This window comes from Heptranchias perlo, chromosome 28 (assembly GCF_035084215.1).
Source record: "Heptranchias perlo isolate sHepPer1 chromosome 28, sHepPer1.hap1, whole genome shotgun sequence".
Taxonomy (NCBI): Eukaryota; Metazoa; Chordata; class Chondrichthyes; order Hexanchiformes; family Hexanchidae; genus Heptranchias; species Heptranchias perlo.
In genome coordinates this window covers 27,467,814-27,481,160 of record NC_090352.1, presented here as the reverse complement: position 1 = coordinate 27,481,160, position 13,347 = coordinate 27,467,814, and the positions used below count along the sequence as shown (strand labels likewise).

The following is a 13,347-nucleotide window of genomic DNA, read 5'->3' as shown; positions in this document are numbered from 1 at the left end:
CATATATAAAAGATACTATAATGGGTGCGCACTCTGGACCCATTGGGAAATAAAGAGGCTGTGCAATTTGGATGATTTTTTTTTAAAAAAGGGGGAACCTCAATCATCTCTAGGCGATGCCGTACGGGCAATATTATTTATACTGCAGCAAACATCAGTCTTTCACCCCTAGTTAGGTAAGGACAGCAATACATTGAATAGTCACCACAGTGATAAGACTCGTGAAGACTAGGTCATTAATCAAAGGCTGACTCAAACCGAGGCACTGCTAACTAAAAGCAAGATCACTATCGTTCCCTATGCATAATCTCCAACAATTTTTATTATATCACCATCATAACAGCATGTAAGTGGTTGGAGCCACAATATGGGTTCAATTTTACCTTTAATTTGAAAAAAAAGCTATGGTTTAAAGCAAGAATCTGATGATCAGCCCCATAAAAATGGTGTCTGTGAACTGTATAAATAATTGTAAGTTATCATTTAGCTTGTCACTTTGTTTTGAATTTTAGCGATGTCTAAAATAAAAACTTAAATATTTTTTTTTTTAATGATTTTGTTTGAATTTACTTGAGATTTTGGGAAATCCAATTTCCCCCCCATTAATTTTGTCCTTTTAAAAAAAAAAGATAATATCTGAAAAAGTGGGTTTTTCAAATTGACAGTAAAAACTGACTAGTGATCCTCACTCATACTTTAGGCTTGACAACTACAAAGTCCAACAAACTTTTTTTGATAAAATGCCAAGTTCTGTCAAGTTATCCGATATAGCAGACTTCACTGGTTTCAGGCTGTTATGACACCTAGATTACCACATGACTTCACAGTACAGGATTACTGCTATATAAAAAAAACTATGAAAGACTTGAAAGCTAGTTTGCTATCAACATAATACAAAAGGCTTTTAAAACATGCACCAACTAGTTTGTGCCAATTGAGCTTGCACCAGCAACTGCAAGTATTATTAATGATTTGCTATGCGTGGAAAGCTCTGACAGTATGGCTATGATCCGGAAGACGACTTCTGTAGGTCACACATGTACAAGGAAAATGTTTTACATTATTTTTGGAAACGAACTACATGAACCAAAAGGGGCCATTCTCAACATCTTGATTTTCATTTGCATCCAGATCTAGGTGCTATAATATGGGACACTCAAGTCACTACTTCTTGTACCCGAGTACTCAGTACTCCTTGCAATATCACTAAATATATTGCTAACAGTACATTATTTTTTGGGGGAGGGAGTGGGGCAGTGGAAGTAAGAAGAAAAAAAGGTTGATAAAACACACAAGCCAATATACCTTAGTTGATATGCAATATTCTTAATTCTTCACCTCAAATTGCTCCCACCTGTGAAATCTGTAAGCACTAGTATTTATCATATTAAATGCTCCCTCCAGACACAGTCCAAGTTTGGAATGCCAAAAACTAATCTGTGGCTAGTACTCTCAGTTTAAGTGGACAGAGTATGAAAACGTCAAATGCTCACCATTGCACTTTACTCAAATCACAACACTATATAGTTCAGACATATTGGTAATAGCTGTGATATTGGTTACAACAATCTGATTGACCAGTAAGCATGTATTAACAGCAGGAAAACTTTGAGATAATATTAGTGAACAGTTAGAAAAGGTATGAGCTAATCAGGGACAGACAATGTGAAATTGTAAAGGGCAGTCATGTTTGACTAATTTAATCAAATTCTTTGATAAAATTACTAAGCATATAGACAAAAGGAACACAATGTGTGAAATACATTTGGACTTCCAAAACACATTTGATTAAATGCCACGCAAGAGATTTGTTGCAAAGAATAAGTTGTATGGTGACAAAGAAGTTTTATGGTAGCAAGTGTAAAGTAGCAACATGGTTAGAGGAATAGCTGAAGGATAGAAAGCTGGGAGTATAAGTGAGTGGATATTTCTCACATTGCAAAGATGATGTTAGTGACACACCTCAGGAATGAGTGTTAGATCTCTCCTTTTCCATAATGTGGACATGGGCATAGAAGGAATATCAAAATTTGCTGACAATACCAAATTAGAAGGCATGGTAAACTCTGAGGAAGAACGTGGGCAGCTGCAAGAGGACACAGGTTACAGGAGTAGGCAGATATGGGACAAATGTAGATAAGTGAATATGTTCTCTGTAAAGAAAATTGAAATATATCCTAACTGACAAGATTCTCAATACAGTGAAGGAACAAATTTAGGGTGTCCCACATAAAGTGTCATTAGAATATGGAATGCAGCACTACAAGTAACTACTGAAGCACAACATTTAAGAGGGAATTAGAATATCAGGAAAATATGATCAGAGTAAATCACTCTATCATGGAGCTAGCACTGATACAGGTCTATAAGACACTTTGCAAAGGAGTAAATAAGAACTGCTGCTAGAGGAGGGAAGAGGGATAACCTTATTGCTATATATAAACATGTAACAACATTGATATATGTAAGGAATCTTACAACATCAGGTTATAGTCCAACAGTTTTTTTTCCAAATAAAACTGTTGGACTATAACCTGGTGTTGTAAGGTTCCTTACATTTGTCTACCCCAGTCCATCACCGGCATCTCCACATCACAACATTGATATAGGTTTTGGAAGTCATTTAAAAAGTTCACGTAATTGGAATAGAATTTACAAAGATCATTGTATGCTTGATGGAATAATGGTGAATAGGTGGATGCGACTAGATAGAATATCAAATGTTTATCCAGAATCATTAATTCTGGATAAACATTTGATATTCTATCTAGTCGCATCCACCTATTCACCATTATTCCAAGTCCAGACACATCCATCCAAATGGCTTCTTCTAAATTCAGCCAAACTCAGCTATATCTGACAAAAACCCATCAAGTAGTGACCCATTTAAAAATGACAGGAATTAAATGAGTTATTGAAATGTCATTACATGTTTATTGTAAGCAAGTTTAGCAAACCGGTGTCTTGGAATAAAACAGGGCTTGAATAAGGCAGCAATTAAACACTTTTTCACTTGCATCCGTCGTGATATTCCAGATGACACTCACCAAATTAGAAATTTTGTCTAGGTAAGCTAGTGTATGAATTTAAGTAACCCAAATTAAAGTAAACGTAGCTCTTTTCCCAAGTTTAAAAGAATACAGGAAGAATCTTTTGATCAAGATTTCGGTTAAGATAAAAAGCTTTCTTTGATCTGAATGTGATTGATAGGTGTACTTAAAATACAGATGATTACAGTATCAGCATCTCAGCAAACACTAAGGGTTCATTTACACATCAGCATGAAGCAGTTTCGCTTCACGCTGATGCTGCATCAGAGTGCGAATGCAGCTGAATCCAGACTCAGAAAACAGACAATGACGTGAAACAGAGTGAGAATTCCTGAAGGAGGGAATCTCACTCCATTTCACCTGGGTTAGTTCTGGCCTTAATATCGGATTGCGCTATTGAAACTGCTGAGGATTTTTTTCTCAAGACTGATGAGTTTTTCTGTGGCGTGTAAATACTGCCGTTTATAATATCAACTGGTTATGAAGCTTCTGCACATATGAAATAAGTACAAATAAATATGGTTGTGGTTTTAACACACAACAGTCTGGTCCCAATTGTGAAATTTCTGGGTTATCCAAGTAGATTGAACTACAGTATACAATTTACCAGAGTCAGTTAATTGTTAGACCTAGGCCACATTAGTTCCTGCAAGGGTCTAGTTAAAAAACCAAGTACATTCACAAGGGACAAAGTCAGCATATAGGAATCATTACACAAATTATTGAAAGACTATTTTAAAAACCCAAACTGTAACACCACAGGATGCACTTAGGTACGCTTACTTACACAGCATAAAACCAGAGAACTCAGTGTGTGGACCTTATTTCCTCTGTCCAGCCTAGTTACCAGCACGAGTCTACTGACCCTGGAGGCACAGGGTCAGACTCTCAATGTGAAAGCGAGTCAAGACTTTTTAGGGGAAGATCTAACAGGGAGTAAAACAGGCTCTCACACAATATTACCACCATTTAATATCAAATTGCTAATATAGCAGCATTAAATGTCATTTCTTGCTCATTCATTGCAGTGAACTACCAATCCAGAAAGCTTAGACCTCAATGTTTATTTTGTGGGATTAGCATTTTAAACAAAAAAAATTGAAATGTAAGTATTCATCATTTTTAAAAAAAATATTCATATTTCATTTGACGGTTAAGTTTGAAAGTTGCTCTTTGAGGAATTTGTGCCCCATAGCAGCTAACAGACACAAAACTATACCGAGAATTGAAAAAATTCAATGCATATGAACACAGAATAAACTGTCATGCTTCCAGTTTCTTACTTCAATGCCATTATTTAAAATGAGTGTATTGGCCATACACTGGGTAAACAGAGTAGGATATTGTCCCCAACACTGTACAAGAAAGGAGCGCCAACAGAGTTTGCTTTCACTTTACAGTGCAAGAATTTGTTTAATCAACTGAAAAATCAATTTTCCAGCTGAAGCCCCACTTTCTGGGATCCAATCCATCCTGGTAAACCTGTCCAACCTGATTGGTCTGTCTCTTTAGGGACCAATCAGACCTGCAGCTGGCTCCCAGCACAGCAACATCTTAACCTGCTTCCCTTCCCTGGCCTCAAGCTCCTCTGGTTTTCCCCACCACAGCCTCACATTGCCACTTTCTCACACACATTTGCTCAAAGCTCTGCTGGCTTTTTTTGGATATTTCTTCCGACTCATTCCCAGAATCCCGCACAATGTTTATTTTATTTTAGCAGCACTCCAAACACAAGCTGAAAAAAAGTGGGATCCAGGACAGATTCATGAGAAAAAATGGCTAGAAATGGAAAGGGAGATGGAAGAAGCCAGGACATTGGAGAGAAGGTAAATATAAAAAACAAAAACACAACAGCAGGAGAAAGAGAAACTAGAGGAAAGTACCAATACCACTAACACTCAAATACATGTTTTGGTAACCACGGTCTTATCTCTAAAGTTCTGCTCAGCTTCCTCAGCTCCATCCTAAACAAACTCCAACTTATCCAGAATACCACTGCCCACATCCGGTGTTTTACTAGTTCCTGCTCGTCCCTCATCCTTGTTCATGTTGACTTTTATTGTCTCTCCATCTTCTAGTTCATGGATTTCAAAACCCTTGTCCTCATTTACAAATTCCTCAAATCACCTCGCCTCATTCTATCTCTGCAATCTCCTCCAGTCCACATCCCAACTTGCACCTTCCACTCTTGGCCTATAATATTTGGCTTCCCCTATTTCTCTGTTTCACCACAGATGGCGGAAACTTCAGTCAGCACTCTGGGATTTTGTTCCTAAACACATCTGCTGTGTACATCTCTATCTTCAAAAGCCTTAAAACAATCCTCTTTGGCCACACCTTCAATCCACATCTCCAGCTTCTCCCACATCCTCCTTGGTGTTAGATTTATTACCACCCTCCTCCAGCACTTACAAGGCATCTTTGGATGTTTTGCTACATCAAAGCAGCTATCTAAAGTCAAGTTTCTGTTTGAGGGAGGGGGACTTAACTCTTCCCAACTCTAAAAATACTACTGGCTAAAAAGTAGGGAAAAACATCACCAGACCCAGATGTTAAGCATCCCAGAACACTAAAATTATACCAGAAATGAGAAGTTATGGTTATGAGGGCTCGAAATGTTGATGCAGTTTTCGCTGGAACAGAGAATGGAATGCAGGTTTTCAAAATTATGAAAGCTTTTGAGGGGGTGAACAATGAAAGACTGTTTCCAATTGTTGAATTCAGTAATAAGGGAGCAATACTAGAACAATGAGGGGGCAAATTAGAAGAATTTTTATTGAAGGAGAATAGGTAATTTATTAATAATCAGATTAGAGCCTAAATTGCACAGCAAATCTAGTTAACTATAAAGAAGAAAAATATTAAAGCACCAAATTTTCAGCTCAAGTTGCTCAATGAGATCTTAAAATCTCAACAGCAAATCTGCATTTATTGTATCCAGAATCTTAAAACCATCTAAATACAGTTATACAATTGGTAGTTGCAGCCAAGACCCCCAAACTTCCAGTAGTGTACAGACTTGGAATTTGTTTTAAAATGCCCAACAGCCTGAAAAAACTATAGGTTACCTAAAAATTTAATAATGTTTAAACTGTACATTGGTTAAACATCTGATTGATTCAGGACATTTCCACTTTTGACAGTGTACCATCAAGTACTGTATCACAAAAATTTGAGTTTCAGGTAAAGATATTGGTTGCTAGAATTCAGAAATTATGTTCCAAAGCTTATGATAAAAGCATCTCAGTCAATAATCATCAATACTAGTTGAACTGGTATAGATTGCCAGAGCAGTGTTGAGCACTTTGTCGCTGAAGCCTAAGCTGAAAAGTGGATCACAGATTATGCTTTTGTTCCTACAAGATATGGACAAATATATTTCAGAAAAATATTCCAACCATTCCCATACAGTAATTAGGTACTGGATTATTCAGGCAAGCCTGAATAAATTATAAATTTTGCTACGCTACACTCCTTTAGTTCATGAATATCCAAGGAGCACAAATACCCAGGTTCAAACTTGTAAATCAATGGCTTAGAAATCAAGAAGGGGGATAACAAATTACTTCATGAGTGAACACGGCTCGAGCGATTTTTAATTTCTTTTTCACTGATATGACAAATAATTAATTCGGGAGAAATAGAAAAAAAAAATCGATGTTTACCATAACATTTTGCACATTCACTTTCAGACTGTCACGAATTGGAAAAACGAAAGCAGCGCAAGGCAGCTCCAATAGTGAAATGGGCAGGCTTTTATTAAAAGGTTTTAGTACCAGTCAACTCCTACTGCCCAGTTATAGTGCAGCATAAACAGAAACTTATTAGAAAGTTGCCGTCCCATTATCTTGGCTATGGAATTGCACAGAGGATAGGGGACCTAAAGAGAATTTTGTTTTTAAAAAAAGTACACAATTATGTTAAAACCCGTAAGATTATTTATCCTGCAGTGGCTATACCGAAAAGTGAAGGTGCTTAAAAATAATTCAATTTACTTTGGAGGTGCACTTATTCCAAATGCAATGCAAAGTGCATGTTTTGTTTCAGGGGTCAGGAACATAGGAACAAGAGTAGGTCATTCAGCCCCTCGAGCCTGCGCCACCATTCAATTAGATCATGGCTGATCATGGTGCCAACGCTCGGGAGAACAGCATTTACAATGCCAGTGACCATTTTGGTCCAGAGCAAAATTGAACCCTAATAAAAATGCATAAAATATACACACTATTGTGCTTTTCAATGAGATGTGGGATTTTAAAATTATGCTATAATTATACAGATTTAATTTTTTTTTAAAAAAGAAAAATTTCTCAACACAATTTAGTACGGATTAGCAGCAAAAAACACTAAGAGCAAAGGAACAACCAACATCTAAAGAGACAGTATGAAGCAAGTGTGTAGGTGAGATTAAATTCTCCATTTGTGTCAACCTTTTAAAAAAAAATAACTCCCCCCTTCCTCCTCATCTTCAGCAATCCCTGTACAGCAGTCTAGGAAAACTGAGCTCCTACACTAATTAAAACAGAAGTTGATCTGGCAACAGGGATAATGAACTGCTATAATAACATTTTACAAAACCTGTGAAAGCCTAGAGAGTGAGCTTTCACAAGCTATTCAACTCAGGAAGAACATCAGACCTCAGTGCGCACTTGACACCCACATATATGCATCTCAAAGGAGTGATTAATAGACAAAGATCAGGAGCTGTACCCTGACCAGTTTTTCCCTTTCCTAGCCCAGAGACACTGACTCTATTGACCCTTCACTGCTTCATTTAAGATGTGGAGATGCCGGTGATGGACTGGGGTTGACAATTGTAAACAATTTTACAACACCAAGTTATAGTCCAGCAATTTTATTTTAAATTCACAAGCTTTCGGAGGCTTCCTCCTTCCTCAGGTAAATGTTTACCTGAGGAAGGAGGAAGCCTCCGAAAGCTTGTGAATTTAAAATAAAATTGCTGGACTATAACTTGGTGTTGAAAAATTGTTTACAATTGCTTCATTTAAGATCAATTAACACAGACCCGATCCTCAAACCCGAGATCTTCCTGATTTGTACGATTCAGTGTTACACCAAGCAGTGTATTCATTACCCCTTACTGATCAATTGAATGAACAGATTGTTTTTTCGAAGCAAGGTTTAACAGTTTTCAGAAAAGTTAAGTAGAAAAACCCTTCAAAGAAGGTTTTGCCAAAAACTGACATTACAAAATGAATTAATATTGGTGAAAACAAACCACAGCAATTGGTTTATTTTCAAACACCCATCAGTTGGGAAAATATCAAAGCATTGTGAACAGTCTATGCCGTTCACATGTTTTGACAAATTTTGCAAATCTACTTTAAATACAGATCGTATTGCCCTGGAAATAAGAGCTTTTTAAAGCTCCCAATTGCTAAGTAAATGCTCCACAATGTGTGGTTATGTGTCAGCCAAGGCATTGAGGCACTATACTTTAGCGTCTCCTGTTATCAAGACAGACATAGAAAAGGAAAGCCATTCAACACATCCTAACTTATCCATCAACAAAGACCCTACAATCCATTCCATCATGACATCCAAGTTTATTTCCTAAATCATTTCAGAGCTCCCCCACTACCCTACCCAGAAGTTCAACTCATGTTAAATCACTCTTTTTGTGAAGAACTTCTTGGCAAAATTATGCCAGTATAAATCCATGTCCCCATCATGGTTTAGTTTAAAGTTGTGTTACAGGTTTACCTTTTTATTTTAAAATCTGATGAATTATCTTATATACCTCTATAAGGTCATCTCTCTGTCATCTCCTTTTGAGGCTGAAAAGCCCAAGTTTTTCCTTTCTTTCTTCATAACTTGGTCCTTTGCTGCCCTCCTCTGAATTGTCTCCAACCCCCGATTCTCCCAGTGATTCCCACTAGAAAGTGCGCATGAATATTAAGTGATGACAGGATTAATTTGCAATGCCTCCATAGTCAATGGCACTCACCATCTGGGCTCATGAAAAATGGCCACTTGGGTAAAATAGCAAAGGGAAGGCAAGAACAAAAATTCTTTACATATAATGTGGAATTCTGTGCCACAAACCATTGGTGAAGCAGAGTCTATACATTCTTCTAAAAGGGAATTAGATAGTTGTTTGAAAAAAGGGAATATTACAGGGTACATGGCGCAAATAAGAGAGAGTAGGATTAGACTAAGTGGCTTATGTGAGAAGAATACCAGGACAGACTTGATGGGCCAAATAGCCTACGCTATAACAGTCTATGATTTTAGTATGCTTTACAGAATTGGGGGGGGGGGGGGGTAAGACTGCATTTTATTACACTCTTAAAGATTTGGGCAAACAATGAATCAATAGATCAATTTCTCAGGCACTTGAGAATTTGGACTTCATTTATTTTCCTGAAGCATGGGTTTACTTTTCATACCGTGACTGCAACCAACAGACAACCGTTGTTATTGCCCATCTTAAAATGTTTCACTGGATCATGAGAACATCAATCTTAAATTATAACCAAAAGCACAATATTTACAAACCAGTTGTTCAGAAAGCAAACAATATACATTCATACTTTAGTGATCTTTGGAAGCAAATTTGAATACCTAAATATCTCTCAAATATTGTAAGCTGCTTAAATTTTCCTCCTCAGCATCTACTGCAAACATCACAGTCCATTGCTATGTGCACTCCAACTCAATATCCATTTGCGTATGTGTCTCTCTCTCAATGCATTTACATGTAGATTAGGGTTTCTCTGATTTTCTCTTTCTTCTTGGAGTCAATGGTTTGAAATTCTAAGGAAACTGTTGTCAGACATTTTGGTAAAATTGGCCAAGCTACGTCAACTCCATTTTTTTGGCCTCTGTGACACCATCAATATTCCATTTTAGAGTTTTCTTGAAAAGATTCTCACTTCCATGCCTAAGTATATGGCACTTTGTTCAGCTGGTGGCACTAATAATGTAATTAGTTTGGATATCGCCCACCACTTCAAACAAACAATCACATACAAATTCTCCCCCACCACCAAAAAGGCAGGTGAATCACCACTCATTCAAATGTAAACACTCAATAATTAAGAACATACAAAATGGAACATTTTCTAGCAGCACAGGACAACACATTGTTCTACACTACCTGCATTAAAAATGCACATCTTTTAATTTGGAGAAAGTAAAGAAAGACAGCCTCAAGATGTGTTTAGGGATAATAGGTTAAAAAAAATGCACTTTTTGATACAAAACATTTCACAAATAATGTTCTTGATTGCTGGAGTCTCACAAATGTACTGACAGTGACTGTAAATATAGTTAAAAGATTCACTATTTCAATATACAAAGTTCTAAACAGTAGATACTATACCATCAATAATTGTACAGTTTATTTATTAGAATTCTGAGTTAACAGCAAAAGCACCACCTCTGACTCTTCCAGACCCACCATTTTGCAACTGTACAAAGGGAGCACCAGCTGCACATACACCCCCCCACAGTCTGACCCAATTGCCCTGGCAGCACCGTGGGCAGGAACGTGTGCAGTATGCTTACTACAACATGCATCCCTTTGCTTGACCCTGTATGAACACAGTGGCTGGCAGGGAGACCATTCAAAATGGTATTTTATTTTTTCAACTCCAGAAGATAGGCACAGAGAGGATATCGAGCATAAGGAATGATCTCAAGAAATAAATGTCTAGATTTTCTTTACAGGCTTAAAAATACAAACAGGAATAATCATAACATCCAGAGTGTAGCTTGACAAGTCAAAGTATGGTGATGTCTTGAGGTAATTTTTTTTAAAATCACAACAGGAGTGAATTCCAAATTAAGCTATAGGAAAGCCAACAATGCATTAGCGGCAAGTATTCTACTATATTGTATAAATTATAATTCAAAATCGGAAGTTAAGGGTAAGTAAACAAAAGATTCCATTGGCATCATCCCCTAATTACTTTAAAAACAAGCATGTATTTAACTGCAACAGATCTGATATCTCCTAAATCAGATCTGATATCTCCTAAATCAGACTTAAATCACAGCACCAGCTGGCACATGACCAACTCGCACTTGTGTCTCAGCTGTTATGTAATCCAGTGAACATCGCAAAAGAAAGCATTTCAAATAAACCGAGTCTTAAAAAAAAGTGCGCATATTGAACATTTCACCTCAAAAATTCACGAATAACTGGGTCAGTTGCTAGTAAAATGCAGTGTTTCGACGTTTTGAATCCATATATCGGATACCAATAAAAAGTTTTATAAATCAATTAAAAGGCTCCCTCTTCCAGAAGGGAAAGATCAGAATCAAAGTCGGTGCACATAGGAACAAGGATCACAAAGATTTCTTGTGGTTATTATTGTTAGTTCATCTAACCGACTTTATCACTGCTCTGCCTTTGGACAATGGCCAGTGCTACAGTCACGAACTTGACGTTTCTAACAGACTTTAAGCAGCCACTGACACTCTAAAATTCCAGCCGAAAGGGACAATTTTCTCCGCATTCAACGACAAATCGTTTTATTTCGGCTTATTTTCCACCACAAGTGGCTCAGCGGCTCACCGAAACCCACCGCCTTCCAACCGCTGCTGGGGCTATTGACCGGCTGGCTGACTGACAGGCCCGAAGGAAACCCCCCCCCCACCCACAGTTTTCCACCGGCTCTCGCGTACGAGCTCTCCCGGCGGCAAGCAAAGGGGCGGCCCTGGTACTGGTACTGGTCCCGGCTCCGGCTCCGACCACCACCCTCTTTCCCCCCATTCACTGAGTCACGTACCTGAGGCGCTGCAGTCGGCGCAGACTTCGTTGGGCCGCAGCTTTCGGGACATTTTTCACCCCCCTCTCTCTCTCTCTCTCTGCCCCGTGTTTATTTATTTCCAGCGCTGACCCCGATACCACGAAGCCTTTAATCTCCGAGGGCCGGTCTGTTTAACGCAGACGCATCCGGTTCGAGACAAGTTGTTAGAAAACCGCAGATTTCTCCCAACCGCCCCCATTCCCAGAGCAGCCAGGAAATGACAACACCGCCGCGCAGCCCAACCTGCTGGTGGGATTCCCACGCGCGTCATATGATTGGCAGCTCGGCTGACCAATACACATTCGAGTGAAAATAAATTACGTCACCTTCCACCAATCAGCTCCCCTCTCCCCGCCTTTCTCAAGTTTGGTGGACTCCGATTGTAGGTCCGCCCTGCTGGGGGGAGGGGGGATCACCGCAAGGTAGTCTGGGATTTGTAGTTCCCTGTGGACAGCTGGTGCAAAGGTGATGTCATTGTGCAGATTGGAGCACATTGAGGTTCATGTCAATATTTTTAAATATAAGAATTATCTTCTTGGAGTTGGTTGAGAAGCTATAGCTCATTTTAAATACAAATTTTCATTAATAATCCTAACCTCAGCGGATGAACTACAGCTCCCAGGAGGTTTTATGACCGCGCATCTCCAATATTATAGGTAAAGGGGTTGACCACAATATAAAATGCATCATTATTGCATTTTTCACTGAAAAATATCTGCACTGAATGCGCAAACAATTATATTTTGTTTAAACTAGCTACATTATATGTTTTTCCTTATAGTGTTATTACTCTGCGCTCTGTACCTATTTTCAATATATAATTTTCCCCCACAGAAACATGGTAATTCCTAACCCTTCGATTTTCTCCCACTTCCTCTTTCCAGTACAGTGAAAGCAAGAATTACAGCGCTTCCTATCGTCTGATATTCAGTAGCCGAGCAATATAGGGATTGGTGCCTGTTGCCAGGGGTTTGACTGTCTGCTGCAAAGGTAGTTTGTATGATATTTGGAAGAGAAGAATGAGATCAGAATGATTTCTGCGAGAAGGGTGGCAGAAAAATATCCATTGCATTATTTGGTTTGGCATAATAAATACAAGGAGCTGGAAAAGGAACTTAGCACCAAGCAGGTGGGTGATATGTGTGTGTTTTTGGGGTGGTGCAATGCAAGTGCAATTGTCTAAATACTGTCAGATGCAGTAGCATTCGGCAAGTCGCTGTGAAATTATGTATCACGAAATTAAATTCTGTCATTTAGAAGAAGGATTGGAGATTATATATTCTTTCTCCAATAAAATTCTCTTGAATCCGAATTGTCTGTTTTCGTGCATTAGCTTGATGGGATTGTGCTAGTGTCGTATAATGAGCTGATTCCTTCATTGGGTTAGGTATTGTCTCAATACATTTCTTCTAATAAGGAAAAACCGCGATCGCAACGCTGCCATTATGTATTTACTTTTTATCTGAATTTTCTTAGGTCACTTAGAAACGAAATGTGTGGTTATTATTTTCAACTTACTA

At 38.3% G+C, this 13,347-nt stretch overlaps 2 protein-coding genes across 5 annotated transcripts in view; one reads left to right on the top strand and one right to left on the bottom strand.

Annotated features, from left to right (window-relative positions):
* git1 (G protein-coupled receptor kinase interacting ArfGAP 1) overlaps window positions 1–12,026 on the bottom strand; it is a 157,082-nt gene extending 145,056 nt beyond the window's left edge. For all 3 annotated transcript variants that reach the window (XM_068008268.1, XM_068008266.1, XM_068008267.1), the window contains exon 1: window positions 11,807–12,026. In XM_068008268.1, coding sequence (XP_067864369.1) covers window positions 11,807–11,858 — 52 coding nt within the window. In that variant the 5' untranslated portion in view covers window positions 11,859–12,026. The remainder of the gene's footprint in view (window positions 1–11,806) is intronic.
* A 773-nt stretch (window positions 12,027–12,799) lies between these two features.
* Window positions 12,800–13,347, top strand: part of ankrd13b (ankyrin repeat domain 13B) — a 267,722-nt gene continuing 267,174 nt past the window's right edge. For both annotated transcript variants that reach the window (XM_067967939.1, XM_067967938.1), the window contains exon 1: window positions 12,800–12,956. In XM_067967939.1, the coding sequence (XP_067824040.1) occupies window positions 12,858–12,956 (99 nt within the window). In that variant the 5' untranslated portion in view covers window positions 12,800–12,857. The remainder of the gene's footprint in view (window positions 12,957–13,347) is intronic.